This window comes from Pithys albifrons, chromosome 3 (assembly GCF_047495875.1).
Source record: "Pithys albifrons albifrons isolate INPA30051 chromosome 3, PitAlb_v1, whole genome shotgun sequence".
In the NCBI taxonomy this organism is placed as follows: Eukaryota; Metazoa; Chordata; class Aves; order Passeriformes; family Thamnophilidae; genus Pithys; species Pithys albifrons.
In genome coordinates this window covers 61,291,144-61,310,489 of record NC_092460.1, presented here as the reverse complement: position 1 = coordinate 61,310,489, position 19,346 = coordinate 61,291,144, and the positions used below count along the sequence as shown (strand labels likewise).

General features: G+C 35.8%; 1 protein-coding gene across 3 annotated transcripts in view; it reads left to right on the top strand.

Moving 5' to 3' along the window:
* PTPRQ (protein tyrosine phosphatase receptor type Q) overlaps positions 1-19,346 on the top strand; it is a 132,018-nt gene that overhangs the window by 24,890 nt on the left and 87,782 nt on the right. For all 3 annotated transcript variants that reach the window (XM_071552159.1, XM_071552158.1, XM_071552160.1), the window contains exons 17-26: positions 128-388; positions 2,726-2,886; positions 3,843-3,954; positions 4,582-4,808; positions 8,421-8,490; positions 10,492-10,691; positions 12,014-12,263; positions 14,687-14,815; positions 15,562-15,708; positions 17,235-17,407. In XM_071552159.1, the coding sequence (XP_071408260.1) occupies positions 128-388; positions 2,726-2,886; positions 3,843-3,954; positions 4,582-4,808; positions 8,421-8,490; positions 10,492-10,691; positions 12,014-12,263; positions 14,687-14,815; positions 15,562-15,708; positions 17,235-17,407 (1,730 nt within the window). The remainder of the gene's footprint in view (positions 1-127; positions 389-2,725; positions 2,887-3,842; positions 3,955-4,581; positions 4,809-8,420; positions 8,491-10,491; positions 10,692-12,013; positions 12,264-14,686; positions 14,816-15,561; positions 15,709-17,234; positions 17,408-19,346) is intronic.

Sequence of the window (19,346 nt, the reverse complement as noted above, 5' to 3'; positions counted from 1 at the left end):
TTCACGATGCTGTGAAGTCTCAATTAATTTAAATAAAAATATTTCTTTTTAAAAACTGGTATTTTCTTATGTTTTAAGGACTAGTCATTAAATTTTTCTTTAGTAACCTGAATAATTTTTACTGTAGAACCTGTTGGGATATGTGGTCTGGCAGTAAAAATGGTAAACACTTCCTCTGCAACTGTAATGTGGAACCCAACCAAGACAAACTTCACTTCTTACAAAGCATCTTTATCAAACAACACTTCTATAAAAAAGTTAAGAATTCCAGGAACACTGACTGACTTCACTGTTACAGACCTGATTCCTGGGGGCATTTATAATTTCACACTGCAAAGACTAAAAGGAAATATTGAAGGAGCCTCTGCTTTCATTGAATTTGTGACAGGTCTGTATGGTTTCTTGCTTTCTCTCCTTGACAGTGAATGGTATCTGTCACTAACAATTCATGTTTAGCTTTGTGCATCTCACATTGTAGCATAACACTGAAATTTCAGGAGATCTTGAATGTAATAGTTGTCATTCTGACATACATCACTTATACTCTACTCAGCTTTCATGTCGTGGTATGCTACCAGAAACATAATGTCTTTAGCTGTGCTGCATTTCTTTTGATCATTTTTAGTATTTCAGGTAATATCCTACAAAGAGTTACACACAAGCTAAGTCTTACATTACCTCTTTTCAGTAGGTTTTTTGCAGTGAGTGAAGTTGAACAGGTTTAGAAATGTTAATAGAGTTAAGGCTTTAGATTGTAAGTTACACTCGGAAATGAATCCTGGGTCTCTATAAAAAAGGAAGTTGTGATCCATGGAAATAACAACACTGATAATAGCAGCAGAACTTAAAATTTAAAAGAGTATACTGAAAAAAAAAGAATCTATGCTTTCAGTTAAACCATTATTATTCTTTTTCTTTGTTCTGTTAGTGTTAAAATAAACCATGATTTAAAAATCATTCATCTGAAATACTGACTGAATATAACATCTAATGGTAATATTTGGACATATCAATATTTCAGGTTATTTGATGGCAGAACTGAAGTCATCTGTTTGAGCAATTCTGCAATTTTGAATAGTCAGTACAAAGAGCTGGTGAAAGATATATAACCTAAGCCAATTTACCCATATGAAAGGACTGAAGCAATATGATATTCACACTGCACAGTATGATACTAATATATAAACTACTAGAAGATTTAATCTGAATTTTACAGAACCACTTAGTAAGACAGACAGATGACTGAGTGCAAGGGTAGTGATGAACTTGAAATGTGACAAATAGCATCACTGATTGGGCTTGCTCTGAGAAATAAGCATAGGGAAAGCTGTTAGTTGTGCCTATGTTCCAAAGTAGAAAGGAGGGAGATACTCATAGCTACATTTTAATGACCTATTGAAGAATTTAAAAACTGATTAATTATTAGGCTTAGAGTGGATGATACAGATTTAAAAGTGCATTTAAAGGCAGATGAAAGTGAGGTGGTGGAACAGGGGCAGGTGGAAACCTGGCTTTAATAAAAGGAATAGACCACCCAAATTTTGGTGACTTAGCTTACTACCATTCATGGAATTGCTAGGATTCCAAATACATGAAATGCATACAAGAATTAGTAACCTACTAGCAGCAGAACAAGCACCAGCTATATCTTGATTTTTGACAGTAACACTTGACTGTTGTCTTTTGTCTATTTTTTTTTAACTATTGACTTTTGTCAATAGTTGTGCTAACTTCAAGGTTGAGGATGGCAGAAAGAGCAGGACTGTGCAGAGATTCTTTGTTATTAACTGAACACTAGGCAGAGACCCTTGAGCTTGCTCTCTGGAAATGGGGATTTCTACACAGCATACTTGGGAGCCCATCAACCAAGTCTCAGAGGTAGTACCCAGACTGATTAGCAATAAACCTTGATGTAGCAAGTAAACTCTTATTGGATGCTTTTATATTCAGTTGTGACTACTAATATATTTTTCAAGGGACTTACTTCTGTGTTGTAGTTTGGGATTATTATGTAAATTCTCTCCCCTGCCACTTAACTGCCCAGGCCAGCGGTTAACAAAAGAAGCAGTTAACTGTTGATCGCTGGGGTGGGGGCAGGTTTGTCTCTTTTGGGTTTTTTTTGGATATTCTGCCCAGTCTTGGCTCGGCGGAACGGGGGAGTGGGGGCTCGAAGGAGGCAGGCTGCCCTGCTGGTTACTGCTGGGGTTTTCCTGGCTGTCTTGCCGCTGCCTACTTCGGACTACTTTTCGTGCCACGCTGCTGCTGCTCCCTGCCTTGGATTTGCTGCTGGTTGCTCGTACCTTTCTGCTTCTTGGACGGGGAACACAGGGGGAAGAGACTGAGTCCATCTGAAAGCTCACTGCTCGTCTGTCTCGCTGGAGAGGGACTGAAACTCACTCTGCAGCCAGCCGGGCTGTGATATGAACACTTGAGTATAACCTTTCCTCCCGGAGAAAAAACCTGCTGGGTTTTGTTGTTGTTTTGTTTTTTTGGTTTTTTTTCCCTCTCTTGTGGTGTTGGGGAAGTGGGTTGCACTAGTCTGTTTACATATATATATATAGCAGTTATTCTTCTTGTATTAAAATTCCTTTTCTTAAATTTGATAAAGAGTGGTGTGATTATCGTGGAGGAGGCCCCTCCCCTGCTTGTGGGTAAAACATTTTGGTTTTTTCCCCTCAAACCGAGACATTCTGTTAATGTCTTTTATTCCAAAATTCTCTTTCAGAACCTGCAAAGCCAGAAGGACTTAAATTCTTCAATGTTTCATCATACTTTTTTTCACTATATTGGAGACTACCATATGGACTTGTAGACAGATTTCATGTGGATCTCATTCCTGATCATGCTTCTGTTGTTATCCTAGACCTTGGAGCTAGGGTGTATCAAGTATGTGCTTTTATTACAGGACTTGCATGTCAGCTTTTCCTTATGCACGGTGGTGCTGAGGAACTGAAGCTTTCGCCCTTAGCTGTTTAATGTGAACGTGAATACGAAAGTGTTAATAAAATATTAGTGAGACCAAATTTCAGCATCCAGAGTTTGTTACCTAACAACAGGTAGTGAATTTAGTCTTTTTAGAAGTCTACTGGAAGGCTACAGCCAGTCCTCCAAGGTTTCATGAATAGTTTAACAAGGGAAGGGCAGAGCTATTGAGTAATACAGACTCATTAATTGTGTACTTGCCAGGAAGATCTGTGCTTAAATCATTAATGCAGGCAACATTTCACTGCTAAGCCATCAAAAAGATATAGGAGCACTTTTTGATTCTGCTGTCTGGATAATATTAACAGAAATAATGGCTGTTCTGGATGTTTTGCTTTTGGTTTTCATTGGAACTGCAAAGATACAGGTATTTTATATAATTGCTTGCTGAAAGAAATTTTAATTATGTTGGTTTCAAAGGATGGGCTAGCTTAAGGGTCAAGCTCTCTTCAGGTTGCTTTTTTGTTCATTCTTTTAAAAAGGAATTTTATAATGCCTCATATTTACTTTGATAATGATGATAATGCAGAAACCCCTTATAGAAACATTGATAGGTGATTCTGTGATAAAATTAATAGTTAATTTTGTTGGTTTTTAATAATGAATGTTGTAAAAATCTTATGGATGGTAGTTAAATAAGACAGCAAAATACTGTACTGTAGCTAACAGATGTAAACTGCTACTTTTTTCTATTGCAAATACAGTTATATCTTTAAAAGCTTATTAACAGTTCACTTTCAGTAATGAAATGCTTAAACTTTTCTGCGATTTCTTTTGTATTTCATTTTGTGTTTTGGGGATTTTTTTTCATTTTCATGATTCTTGGTAAAAGGCTTAAACAAACTTATGTCCTATTTCAGGCAGATTTTTCTAATACCTTTCCTGGAACAACATACAATGTTACAGTTTCTGCAGTTTCTTCTTCACTTTATAGTTCACCTGCGAGTAGAACAGTGACAACAAATGTGACAAGTAAGTTAAAAAGGACTGATGAGATTTCGTTGATTTTTTAACTATGCTTTTTTTTGGTGTTTATTATACACACAGTAGCATCCAAGAAATTACAACCAGTTTTGAAACATTTATTGTGCTATTGTGTCATGTAATAATATCCATACCCCAATTTATATGTATAATGTATAATTTATATGTATAATGGTGTATGATTTTTAAAAACAGTAGCCATATCAGATGTGTTTTTGAGAGAGTTTATTTGTTTCTGAAGGGGTTTAGGGAAGGGAACTTAAGAATGCTAGAATATGTCAGCTGTCCAATTGGCATTAAACTCTGTTTTTAAGATGAAGATCTTGAGCATTGCATTTTTTTACATTCTTATAGAACAATATTTCTGGTGTTCCAAAATTTTTTTATCCATTTTTGTAGGAAAACTTTAGCCAGAAAAAAGTACATCAGTTTTCAGTAGTTTTATGAGGTTTTGCTGGCAGATGATTTAATTTCTCTTTAGAATCTATGAATCTGTCTCCACTATCAGGAAAATGAATTGAAAACTGTTTTAAATGTGTATGTTTCTGTGTTTTTATATATATATGTGTATGTGTGTATGTATATATATATATAAATTTATTTTCTTTTCTTTAGATCCTGGCCCCCCTATGTACCTTGCAGGTGAAAGAGTGGGCTCTGCTGGAATTCTGCTGTCATGGAATACGCCACTGCATCCAAATGGTAGAATTCTCTCCTATATTGTTAAATATAAAGAAGTCTGCCCATGGAGGCAAACAGCTTATACACAGGTTACAACAAAGCCAGATAGTTTGGAAGTTCTTCTTACCAGTCTTAACCCTGGAACAACTTACGAAATAATGGTAAAAGCTTTACAAATGCCTCTTAGCATTTTGAATTCTGATTTATTGTAAATTGTTTGAGTTCCCAGTAGGTCCCTGCAGAGCTTTCAGAGGAACTTTTTTGATTACTGTTCCCAAATAACAAAATACACTAGCCAGGTATTTGTTTACAGTAGTGTTTTTTAAATCTATTTTAAAAAATTCCAGTCAAATTGTGTTGAAATCTAGTTTCTTCTGTTGATATTCTTATTGACATATGGCATTGTGGGCTAAAACATAAAAAGCAAGGACAAGAATTATTAGAAACATCTAAATCCTTCCTCATCTTCACTGAGGTTTAATCTTTCGAATGACGTGCACTTTGGATATTACCCATAGATTTCCAAATCATCTCAGCCAGATCCAGAAAAGCATGTCTTCTCTATATAGGCCTTTTTTATATCGAGATGAGGCACTTCTGATACATCTCTGAACTTTTCAACAATAAATTACTTCAGGTGGACAGAAATTGACTTCGATTCCCTTGGCAATATTTGCAAAGCAATTTCTTGCCTGACTTACTCTTTGATAAGAACCTTGGACAGGTTCTTCTTTTCAATATCAAAAATTAAATGAAATTTTGTGTCTGGATCTCTTCATTCCATATCATGACCCTGAGATTAGCTCAGCTTGTTAAAATATGGTGTTAATAAAGCCAAGGCTGTGGATTCAATCCCTGTATGGGCTGTTCACTTAAGAGTTGGACTTGATGGTCCTTGTTGGATGATCCTTCCAACTTAGAATATTCTGTGAATCTGTGATGTAATTTCATGCATTACAAAGCTATAAAGAAAATTGAAATTGACCAAACTAGGAATAAGGTTGTGCAAGGATCCTCTGTAAGGGTGGGGTGTGTGTGTAAGAAAGTAAAAAATGTAATTATGCTTGACTTTGTAGGAAAGTTACTCCATGTGAATCTAGCTCTGATGACCAAGCTTATAAAAGCCAGTATATCCACAGCTGCAAAATGTTTATCCTTTGGATTCCTGCCTCCAGTCATCTGTTAAAAAGAAACCCAAAGCAATGCCCCCCCCCCAAAAAAAAAAGTTTGTCTGCTATTTGGTAAAAGTATTATCAGTTAGATCCTAAGCAGATCAATCTCCTCAGACAAATGACATTATTAAGAGAATTCAATTTGCAATCAGGAGTGCCTCAGTAGCATCTCTGTGGGGTTTCATTATTAACGGTTTTGGAAATTCCACTCTTTGCTCCATATATGAATCTTCCCTGGGAAAACAGTGAGGCATTTAAAATAATTTGTTTTATTTAGAAATAATTTGTACTTTTTTCAGATACATATATGTTGATATATTGTTCCCATTGCTGGTCCCTGAAACATTGATCTTAGAGCAGAATATGATTCAGTGACTTGTGACACACTAGCAACCACTGAGGTGGAACACTTTCCACCTCGCAGATGTGGGGAAAAGGAAACAGGATATCATTTGTTTCTCTTGAGGAATTTCTTATAGGTGTTTGGTTAATTTTGGGGGTCTGTTGTATTATTTAAAAGTAGATCTTGAATTTTATATAAGTGAAAATTCTTTATTGTTTAAAGGTACCTGGCTTGATCCTATTGTGAATCTCTTCCTGGTAAATACTGTGACATTACAGTTCATTAAAGCTTATAAGCTTTGAATATGCGTTTCCAACCTGTTTGTAACAGCCCAGTCTTAATTTCTTTGCAGCTAATAAAAAACCAAATCAAAATACTTTCAAAGGAATATCAATTACAAGTGGTAATTTCTTAAATATTGGAGAGCTATGGGTAATTTTGTCCATCTGATCATTGATAATTGTGTAATGATATGCATAGAAGATGTTTTTCCTAAATTTAAATAAATAGTGACAAAATAATTCAAAGCATAAAGATATACCTTCCAAATGAAAACTGCAGCTACTTGAACCTTGGATAGTACTTCATTACCTGCATAGTAAACCTGTCCTTTTAAAATGTTCCTAACCTTTTTTTGTGTGATGGCTCTTTGTGGCACTGGTCTCTAGAAGTTAACAGTACATTGTGAAAGCATTTATTTTGATTACTTTTCAAAGCTAATTGGTGTTTGCAGCTGACACCTGTACCATGCAAATTTTTGCATACTTACATAATAGTAACTTTGAGTTGTCTTGAAACTGCACACGTGAAATAGGAGTTTCCATGTCTATCTTAATGCTAGTTTTTCTTTCTGAACTGTTTCTACACTACCTCTCTTGAGATGAGATAACAAAAACATAGCTTTAGATTTATATTTTGTAATTTCAATACTGTTGGAATTTTCTGCCTGTCTGTCGACCCCCTGAAGTTCTCCTGTCAATTTTCTCAGCTACTGCAATTACTGTAGAATTCATCAGTGCTTAAGGATATTTCAAGTCACTGTCTCTGTGATGCACAAGTACGTTGTGTTGGCTGTAACATGAAGTGGGTGTGCAAGGGGAGGAGTGTTTGTATTGCTTAGGAAGGACCTGGCCAGAGACACACATTCTCCTTTATGTCCTGGGTTAAGTGTTCCATGCTACCTTGTATTTCTTCACTGTGGTTGTCTGCTGTGGCCTAGTACTTTTGTTTGAACAGTTTTACAGTCTTTGAAAGGTGCACTGTTTAGTGCCCAGAAGTGATTAGAACAAGTTTCCCTTTCTGACCTGTGGGCTCCTTCCTCATTCTTTTGCCCTTCATTATCCCCTGTGTGCTGCCTGCCACTTCTTTAATGATCTACACTCAGTTTGGCACATCTGCTGCTTCTCACCCTGCATTTGCCACAGGTTGCACTGTCAGCTCCCTCAGCCCCACTGCCTTATCTCTGTGGCTTGACACTGGCAGGAGGGAATGACTGGCAGCTATAACCTTGCTGTAGAGCTTTTCACTCTGTGTCTTCTTTCATACACCTCTCACCAACACTGTTAAAATTTTGGTTTTGTTGTCTCTTTTACTTTTCAAAATAAGAAGTTAGATTTAATTCCTCTTTCTTTGTAAGTAATGCATGCCATGTCCCATCACTGCATTGAATTGTCACTAAATCCTATATTGCAGGCAAATTGCAATTCTACCAAAGTCTCAATGTATTTCCCTTTCATGAGAAGACTCTGCTATGATCCTGAGCACTGAAGCACATCCACCATCTGTGAAAAAAAGTGCTTTCCTTGGGTTCAGCTCTGAGGGAGGTTGACCTGCTCTTGCTATCCTTCAGGAGAGAGAGAAATAAAAGAGAACCTATTTTCCTTTTTTACTCTTTTAAGTTGTAGCAAGTAAAATATGAATGTGAAAGCTGGTTTAAGTGAATTGTGGTAAGGAAAAGGAGTGTCACTGATGTTATTCTTGCTGTTGACATTAGCATAAAATAGGGACTCAGCACTTTTGATGTGTGATATTCACACATGATTTTCTTCATTTCTTATGCTGTTTCATACTTTGTTTTATTTTTTATGTTTATAAGTTGAATATAAATTAATCAATACAACTAGAAAAGGCATGTTCATTTGTATATTTATAGTTTAAAAGCTAAAAGCCAAATCTCTGTGTAGCCTTAAGATTTTCATATACCCTGAAACTATATATCCTATAGTTTCTCTAATGTGGACTCTTTTTTTTGCCTGTAGGTTGCTGCTGAGAACAGTGCTGGAATTGGAGTGTTTAGTGATCTTTTCCTTTTTCAGACTGCAGAAAGTGGTAATTTTAATAAAGTTGCTAATTATTTTAATTAAAGCTGCTCTAATTTGTTCAAATAAACTATCCATGGCAAATTGCATATTTGAACAAATTCTAATGCATAAAGAACAAATTCTTAATTTTTTTTATTCTCTCACTCAGTGGCAAAGGTTCATTTTGTTCTATAACACCATTTAGGATGTGTACATATGTGTGTTTCTGTCTGCAATATCTCTTTCTGTTGGAGTTGTCCCATGCCAGTTCCTAGGCAGGCTGCTTCCAGAAAGCAAAGTCACAGCACAGCAGAGCTATCTATCAAGTGGACCCATCTGCTGTTACCTGCAACAGTACTAGGAGACAGATTTTGTTCTGGGATCAGCTCTGGCATTGCATACCTAACTCAATCCATATTAGTTTAGCCCTGGGTTCTAAGAAGCCCAGCATAGAAAGTAGTTAGCAACATTTTTTTACGTCTTAGTTCTGAAGAAAAATCACCCTGAAATGAAAAAAAAATGGAGTTGACTGTTTTGAAAGTGAAAAGGCATAGTTTGAGTCTGCTAATCCATTCAGTGTTTCTGGTCCTGCTTGTGCTCCAGGAGCAGTTGTGCCTTGGCTGAAGAGCTGGCATCAGTCCATTTATGTGGGTGTGAACCAGGCTCAGTGGAATACAGAATTCCTGATGCTATGTTAGTGACTATTCCTCTGTGTTAGGGCTTTTTTCTGTTTCTGTGCACACTGCAGAGTGAGATACCTCAATTCATGTCAGAAAATCATCACTCTGCATGAGATTTCTAAGAAAATAAAATACTTTATGAAACAAAATATGAGAAGGAGTAGTAAACCTGCTACATGGAGCTATGCAAAATCATCAGTTTTCACTATTCTTTGTACTATTGATGGTAGAAAACCATACTTCTGTGAGCTTTTTTATTTACTCATCTTTTACAGAGGACAACACTAGCATTTGTCCAAATTAGAACATAAACTTTTTACTTTTTGATGCATTTCTGCCTACATTTTTATTAAAGCTAAAATCACTTATTATTATTAGCAGGACTGAAAGCACTAAATATAAGATTTGGAGGAGCTTGTCTCAATTCACATGTTGAAGATCTGTAATTGTGGAATGCTGTATTTTCTAAAGGAGTGTAAAAAGCTGTCTTGGGTTGAGCTGGCAAAATGCCAACTGTCCAAGACAGAGAGAGAGGGTTTTTCCTACCCCCCCAATCAGCTAAGGGAAAAAGAAGAGGGAGGGGGAAAAAACCCTTTCAAACTAGGTTTATGCTGAGACTAACTACATGTATTTTTACAGAAAAGAGAAAATTATGAGAAAACTACAATATAACATACACTTACACAAAAGCTAACATTTTTCTCCTTAGTATCAAGGCCAGATATTGCAGGACTTTGCTGCTGACCATGCCACATGTACACAGGACTAAGAGAGAGCCGCAGTGCTCTAATTCACAGAAAAGTTCAGAGAACATGCAAAACATCATTTAGATGCTTCACCTCATTCCTTTGTACTGTGATTAATACAGATGCTCAGACAAAAGCCCACAGAAACTGTCTCTGATACAAAGAACACTATTTCTGGAGTAATAGTGAATATTCCAGCTAAACTGAGTTATTTAAAGCTGCCATAAATCTATATGCAGCTGAAAAGGTGACTCAGGTAAAGTGAAGAAGACCGCCCAGTGTTTTCAGATGCTCTTAAACAAAAAAAAAAAAAAGGGCAAAATTTTGCTACGTCTGGCATAGTAGGTGATTTTAAGTTGACCAAACCAATAACTATATTATTATGAGACTGAAATAACTGTATTTCTTCCTTAAACAAGATTGAAAAAGAGCTGGTTGTATATCAGCTACTTTGTATGTATTTGTGAATGATTGTTGTCTATTTGCTGCAGATTTTCAAAGCTAGAAATGGCATTACCAAAAATAGAAAAAAAAAGGAATTTTCTTGTTTTCAGTGCTGAGAAAAAAGTTAATCTCACTGCTTTTGTTTGTTTTATTTTCAAGCTCCAGGTAAAGTAGTGAATCTCACAGTTGAAGCTTTAAATTCTTCAGCTGTAAATCTGATCTGGTTTCTCCCTCGGCAACCAAATGGAAAGATAACTAGTTTCAAGATTAGTGTGAAACATGCAAGAAGTGGAATTGTAGTGAAAGATGTCTTGGTTAAAGTAGAGGACCTTCTGTCTGGGAGGTTACCAGAATGTAATGTAAGTGCTATAAACCTATTAAATTAGACATAGACTCAACCCATAGAATATAGTTTTACATTTGAATTTTGAGACATAAAAAGTGTGGAGGCTTGTTTTTCAGAATTCTAAATATCTTACAAGCTTAGCCCCAAGTCAGGATGTAATGGTTGAAAAAGAAGCCTTTCTGTAAAAAACAATTTAAATTGAATATTTTCCCTGTAAAACTCAATTTAGTCATAGTAAAAATATTAAGAATTGTTAAATTTGGCATTCTTTTAACAGAAAATAATGAAATAGATAATTTTATTTTTCAGCTTTCCATTGTTAATTTTTTTGGTTGGTTGGTTTTTTTATACAATATTCAATTAGAAAAAACCAAGATCTTAAAGGGGTTTTTTTGGTCAGCGCAGACATATAGTAATGTTAATGCCCTATTTTTAATGTAGTATTATAATTCTTTTAATATTTTGAAAATATGCTTTTTTCTATGTATTGCATTTCAATATTTTTTAATACTTCTCATACCAAAATAAAAAGGCCCATTTTCAGAGTTATTTTCAAAAATATCTTTGTAGTCTGTTGTTCTTAAAATAAACATTCATTGAAATTTTTTTGCATTTTGACAATTCATTGGATTCAGACCTGTAACCATTCAATACCTTTCAGAATTTCTTCTTACTCTGAGCAGTGTTGCAATTACTCAAACTTTTTTCTTTTTTTTTTTTTTCACCAGTTTGCTAGGCTTAGTACTTTAATCAAAAGTGCAGTTTTAAGTGACTTAAATTACCATAACTTTGGTATCAGATTTTATTTGGAAGGTTGTCTTAGGCATTGCAAAGGTTCCCGACACCAGGCTGCTTTAACTCAGCACTGAGAAGGCAGACTGCCACCTGCTGAGTCATAAGCATTGGTTACTGCAATGCCTAGAAGTTTTTTAGGGCTGTCTCGGCTGCTTTTATCCATGATATATGGATACATATATTCTATAAATATATATACACATACATACATAGAACGTGTAAAAAGACCTCACTGTGGAACGTTTTTTCAAGAGAGAGACTGAACGCTGAAAATAGAATGTGGGATTAATTAAATGAATCATAGAGGGATATTTCTGTTCAGTCAAATTTGAGACCTTTTTGAATAAGGCAGGAAACTGTAATACTGTCGTAACAGGCTGTAATAGTGCTGTCAACTTAAATTCAGAAATTGAAGCATAAATGGAAAACCAATTTAGGATAATTTTATTTTCAAAGTTGGTCTGCCTTTTTCGATCTACCTATATTTACAATTATAGGTTGTAGATACAGCTTGTCATGTTTCATATTTTGTCTTTATAGGATAAGAGTGAATCCTTTTTGTGGAGTACTACCACTCCTTCAACTACTTTTTGGAAATCCACAATTCCTTCACAGACTACAGTTACTCCAAATACAGAGGCCCCAAGTGAAATGAGCTCTGTTTGGAACGAACCAATTAGCTTTGTTATAACTAACCTCAGGCCATACACCACCTATCTTTTTGAAGTTTCTGCAGTTACCACTGAAGCAGGCTACATTGACAGTGCAATTGTCCGGACACCGGAATCAGGTACATACTGCTTTCAAGTGGAAATAAAGTTCTCAGATGTACATGAAAATTTCAAAATATCAGTTGGAATTTCTGATGCAGGATACTTCAGTCTGAATGTGTCTTTGTATTTACGTTACTTAATTTGACCTGATAGAATCAACTGGAAATGTATGTAACTATTAGTGTATCTAATAATGTACAGTGAGTGAGAGTTAAGTTTTTATTAGGAGTCCAAGATACCAAAGCTGTGGTCAGGACAGATGAAATTTTATGAAAATCTGAGGACAATTTAGGAACTGCAATTAATAGCAAAATGAAAGGATTATTAAAAATAATGATGAAGGGAAAAGGTGTCGGGCATAGTATTTGAAAAATATGTGTATTGTGTACATAGTAATGCACTTAAAGCTTCTTTGTCTCTGTAGAGAAATCAGCAGTACAAAGAAAACTCCTGTCCAGTAGGTCCCAATCTGGACCTATTGCAGAAAGTTGTTCAGTGCTGAAGAAATCTTTAAGCATTAAGTGAAGTTGATTTTGGATTATTTTCAATGCACTGAGACGTTAGAACTGGAAACAAAGGTCCAGGAGCAGGAGTTTTCTAATGGCTTAGGCAAGGGATAGCACTGTTGGTAGAGCTATACCATAGTCATTCCAGAAGAATGTTATTCTGGCTCCCTCTTTGCTAGTGCATCATTTTTTTGCTTGACATGTTTTGATGTTACTTAGTTTCCTTTCATACATACAAAATTTATAGCATTGTTCAGATGAAAAGAAATCTTATTTCCTCCTAGAACTGTTCAATTGAATTGTTTTGATAGAATTTGTATAGTCTTAGTTTGCTGCTCTATCTAGGGTTAATAAAATTTTGGGCAGTTTCTCTTCTAATGATGTCAGGGCTAATTTCCGGTTTATTTTTCACCTTCTTCACATCCTAGGATAGGTGCCCTGGTAATAAGAAAACCCTGGAAAGTGATGAAAAACTTATGCAATGGGGTTTAGTTTTGCCAAATACATAGAAAGTTGTCAGCTGTTTGAAAGATAAGGCCTTCTATCCTTGCATAGACCCAGAATCTGTGAAAAGGGAGGTGACATTGCTGGTCAATGTGAGTGTGCACAGGGCCACAGTCAGTCCTCATGGTCCAAGGCTCAGTGAGCCCTTCCTCTCAGCAGCACACAGCTACACCCAAGCTCATTGGTGCTCCATGCTGAAAATTACTGCTGTGCCCTCCAGCTTGAGCTTTCTGAGCATGGGCTTAAGCTCTGACAAAAAGACAGTATTTTTCTTGCTTTGATTTTTGAAAAGCAGACTACATCTTTAAAGTGGTTTTGAAGTGGTAGACATTTTTAGGGAAATTCAGAATGGAAATACTTCCTCTGTTGGGATGGTTGTCAAGAGGAGGACATTTCTACAAAGAGAAAAATATTAAATCCTTGGGGGAAAAGTGGACTTTTAAGATGATACTTCAGAATTATGTGCAGTTTTGGCTTATGCAATTTGCATAACTAAGAATTATTAAGTAGTCACTACTGACTAATCTATAGCAAATATTTTAGAAATGACAGATTTTTTCATTTCTTTCATTTGTACAATAGTTTTTGCAAAAGGCAATAGTACTTTATAAGAGTAGTATGTTAGTTAACTTGCATATTTGTTAACAGGATCGGTTTTTATCTCCATATTGGCTTAAATCTCACATATGACACATCAAGACTGATTTTCATAGAAATTTATGTCAGTTTCCATAAGTTTACTTCTGTATGCAGCACTTTTTAAAACTAGGTTTGATTTTACTCTGTATGAATGGATGTAAAAAATTCCATATCATTTAATTTTCTGTGTAGTCTGATTTTAATATCAATAATAAACTCTCATTACCTTATAAATGCAGTAAGGGATATTTTAGAGAGAGCAGGGACCACATTCTGTAATCACTTGAGTCTTGGGTTCATTTAATTTGCATGAATAGTGCCATGAAAACAGAAAATTACTCAAGTATGCAAGGTTTTAGCATGCTTTGTTGGTTACAGGTTTACCTTTTGGGATAGTACTATGTATTATTACAGCTGCAAGAAATCTTCAATATGAAACATGAACCTGTTCAAGGAAAGAAAACTTACCTGATACAAGCTCTTTATTGCTGACCCTCACAATCATATTTGAGCATCTTCTGTATGTAATCTATAGGGTGGTGAAATCCATGACAAACTTGGTAGAATCTCTGCCACCTTTGTCTCAACAATTATTGGCATAGTACCAGCTGTCCTGATACCTTTTGTGAGCATTACCTTAAAAAGAAATTAAGTAATTTTAATGAAATATAATTTTAATGTAGCTTCCCTCCAGAATATTTTATGTTTAAAATGAATTAAAGATATGTGGGTTTTGGAAATCCTAATATAAATTATTTTATGCTCAAAGACTTTTTCTAATATTGTTTAAGTTCCAGAAGACCCACCACAAAATTTTGCCAAGAGCAATGTTACAGCAAAGTCTTTCTCAGTAATGTGGGACCCACCAACCACAGTAACAGGAAAGTTTAGTTACAGAGTTGAGCTATATGGACCATCTGGTAAGTCAGAGTCAATGCTGACATTTCTTTTCTTTTTGTTGTGATTCTTTCCTTACATTTACATTCTTACTGTGCCTGCCAATCAAAAATGAATGTTTGAAAACAGTATTATGTGTCCTTTTTACTATTAGATGTTTTAGTAGGTTTTAGATTATCTTTAAGGGAAAGGTCTGCCCCTCACAAGGAAGAATATAAAATTAAATTGATGTTAGATATTCTCAAGAATGGAGAAAAATAACTTTTCCTCACTCTTTCAGGGAGATGACAGGCTAAGCTTGCAGCTAAATTACTATGCTTATACACCCAAATCATTCTCTATCTTACCTTGACTCTTTCCTCTTTCAGTTAACGATTTCTGGAGGATTTCATTCTCATGCAGACTGTTTGTTTTGATGCTTTTGGAATTTTTCTGAAGTCAGACACATATAGAGAAATTATAGAACTGCCTATAATTAAGTAAGAAATTTATGAGCTGTATTCTAATGTTTTTATGAGACCACACAGGAAAAGCAATAGAATTTTTTTTTTAAATCACTTCCTTTTAAAACCCACACCTTCTCAAAGTGGCTTGTTTGATTGATTGGTTTTTTGTTTTTTCCCCCTATCCATTCAGTGTTTTTTCACTGAAGTTGATGCAAAGTTAGCTTTTCCCCAAATAAATTTTTCTTTTCATCATTCATCATCGTGGAAAGTAGCTGTGAACTGCTTTTATTTTTGAACTAGAATATCTTCATTTTCAACTCCAGGTCATATTCTGGATAACAGCACAAAAGACCATAAGTTTGTATTTAGTAACCTTGTACCGTTTACAACATACGATGTGTTCGTCGGTGCTGAAACAAGTGCTGGGGTGGGGCCAAAGACTAACCTGACAGTTTTCACTCCTGCAGATGGTAAGTAAGCACAGAGAAGCAAAATAAATGGACTACACATGATAAAGGGTTCCAGTTTTCCCTTCAGAGACTTTCAGGTACTCTGCAAAGGAAGGGATGTTATAAGAGTATTACAAGAGAAGGATAAAAAAAAAGAGAAAAAATTAGCTGAAAGTTATTATGTAACTTGTTTCTTCAGTTTTTTCCAGTTCATACACTGTCACTACATTTATCCAATAACAGAGTCCTTCAGAGATTTTGAAAGAATTGTACTTTCTTTCTGAATGACAGCAGTTAATTTTAGACACAGTAATTAGGCTGCAGGAGCACCCTCTTCCCCATTAGATGGCAGCAAGTGGAAAAGAAATCTCAGTGCAGGATTCCCGGCGGCTGTTCAGCCCTAGTGCTTCTTATGAAACCTCTGGTTTGACTAATTCTCGTTAAATCCAAGGCCTCATAGCAGCCTCTAATAGAGCCACCTTTACCAGGACCTCAGCTTTGAGACAGACCCAACACCGAGATCTTGTCCCAGTGAAGTCCAGGGGTTGGTTCTGCTCGTGAGCCCTCTGCTCCCAACAATCAGCTCACCAGGGTGGAGTCCTGTGCTGCATAGAAATGTAGTTTTATCTTAGATGTATGTGAGAGATTATTGGTCAGCCTCTCAGGATGCAAACAGAAGAAAATGAGATTCAGTGTATGATAGACAGGCAGTTTCAAGGTGGTTATCTCTGTCTTGTGTTCATGCCAAAAAACACAAGTTTAGAAAATCTCTCAGTCAGTGATTGCTGACAATGTTTTCTGTCAAGGTGTAACACTGGGAGGAACACCTATCCTTATTAATTTTTTTTCTTTCCTAAAGTATCTACTTTTGGCAGCTCTCAATTTCCAAAGATAGCCTGCCTGAGTACAGTAATTCCTATCTTCTGTCTTATTTTAATGCCAAATCTACAAATCCTCATTATGTAAGTAATTTCAAGATTGTGGTTTACTGAAGCATATTAGGAAAAAAATATTTCTTCATATCAAATCTGAATATCATTCTGTTGAATATAAATGCATTTTATCTCTGGCAGTCCTATGGAAAGCACAGTTTTATTATGACTAAATAGTTAATGAAGACATTGAACCAAAAGCTGGTATAAAGGGCAAATGAACAACATATGTCACATTATTTTTTCTCCAGCTTTTTACTTCATTCTTGTATGGTTTTAATGATTTTAGTTTTAAAATATACTTCAGATTCCATATAGAAAGACAGCAAAGGTCTTTTTGATTCCAATGCACTGACTTCAGTAGTGCATCTTCTTAGTCTCTGACCATACGCATACATACATCATATATGTTAAAAAAACCATGTGCATATTTTTAGAACTGTAATTTTTTTGCTAAGAAAACTTGTGAAGTAACTCTCTACCTGCACAAGATCAACTCAAAAGATAAGGATGTGAAATATGATAAGATGCCTGTTGTACTTTGAATACAGTGCTGAAAAAACTTGTAATAATCACAGGGGTTTCATTAAATCAAATTTCTTCTCGAATATTTAGTCCCAGGTGCTGTATCAGATTTACATTTAGCAGAAGTGGAAGCCACATATATAAAAATTGTTTGGAGGAAGCCACGACAACCAAATGGAATCATTACCCAGTACAGAGTTAAAGTACATGTGCAGAAAACATTCATAACTCTAGAAAATGTTATTCTTGGAGATAAAAATAAGGTAATTTTTAAAAATATTTTTTAAAAATTAGATTAAATTTGCTCTCTGCCTTATCTGATAGTTACAGAATGTGGAATTTACAGTTGAGTTGTTAATGATTTTAAAATCCACCATCTTCACTCCACTCTTTGTCTGACTAGGTTTCAAAAAGATTCACATAATGCTCTTTCCATAACATGAAAAAAAATAAATAATTTTGGCAGAATGATGCAGATTATCTCAGCTATTGAAGGCAGGAAGCCATAGCCCACCATCTTGTCCTTCTGAGTCCTTGAGTTCTTTGCAGTGTAGGAGTTGGGTGCCTACACTGATACACAGATTTGTGTGCCTAGATTGATACACAGCTACTCAGCCAAACCTCTAGAAAATGTGGGTATAAATCCTGGGAGAAGTAAATTCAGCAGAAGCATCCCACAGCTGGTTAAGTGTTCTAATAGCCAGGCAGACACTTTCTGCCTCCACTTGTACGCTTAAATTTACATGTGTGATGCTAGATACTGAACTCCATGCTATGGTTGCATGCTAAGAATATCTGCACACATGTGAGGGATCATATCTCTTTGGGGACTTCTGCTGTCTATCAGTCCAGCTTCTGGATTTTGGGTGCTGATGTGCTCTACAGGCTTACAGGGACAGCTCTGAGTATGCAGCAGATCCCCAGCAAACATTCAGCAGAGCATTAAGTGCTGTCTGAGTTAGGGCTTTTTGGTTGGAATTTTGAATACAGGTGGCCAAAGTCTGTACAATCCCATTTTTTTCAGACAATGATGTCTTTCACTGGATCTGAATTGGAATCTAAGTTTTTGATGTAGAGCTCAATGAAGGAGTTCACTTTCAAGTGTAATGGTATACATTAAATAGACCCCTAGAGGCAAACATTAAATAAGGAGTAAAGGAAAAGAAATTAGGATAAGGGTCCATTGATTAAACAAGGCAGGAGTCCCTGGAAAATGGAAGTATATTACTCTATAATTAAAGATTATATCATAGTACAGACACAGAAAAAATTAAAACTGTCTGCACAGAAATGTTTCCATGATGGAATTTCCTAATATTTGAGTTCTTAGGATAGCATCATTGCTGCTTTATTATAGTTTTTGAGTGTAATTTTCTAATTAAAAACCAAAGCAAATCATAATAAACCTTGCTTTATTTAGAACCGCATTGACTCAATCTTAGAGCATCTATGGGATTTGAACTGTCAGATTCACAGCGCTAATGATACTCAATAACTAGTAGCAATAAAAAGTTGTTGTCTTACATGTGGAAAAGCCTCATAAGCAAAAAAGTATTTCAATGCAAGCTACTATTTTGCTATAAAAAGCTGGTGAAGATGAGTCATGTATAGCTTTTACCTCTCGGTATTTATGTGAGATTGATGCTATATCTCTGCCTGTGGCTAAGGCACTCAGTTAAAGAAGTAAAAATACTGCTTTGCCCTCTCCACCTGGAGTCCATAGGGAAAGAACTAATGTCTATCACTTACACCACTGTAAAAGCATCTCTTTCTGGCAATGAGGTGGTCCATATGTGTGAGTGGGGAGTGTTCCAGATGACAGCAGAACAATTTAGAGACACTGAAGTCTGAGATTTGGTCCCAGATTCTGAAGTGGCATAATGATCTGGTACTTACATACCATTGGTACCTGTACTCTAGCCTCTCTTGTTTCTCCTCTCCTTGTTGTTATTGCTCCTTTTATATCTGCTGCCATCCTTTTCCTTTGTCCTTTCTGCCCTGTGGGACCCTATCTCATTTACCTCCCTTTCACCCTCCCTTTTCAAATGAGTACTCCCATATTTTTCCCTTCCCTTAATTTCGTTAGCTTCTGTTTTTCTCCATCTCCACTTATTCCCTCTCAGTGACCTAGTCAACTTGCTACTCTTTTCTTCAGGGTGTGGTAGGGACATTTGAAGTCTTCTTGCCTTCAATTCCTGCTGC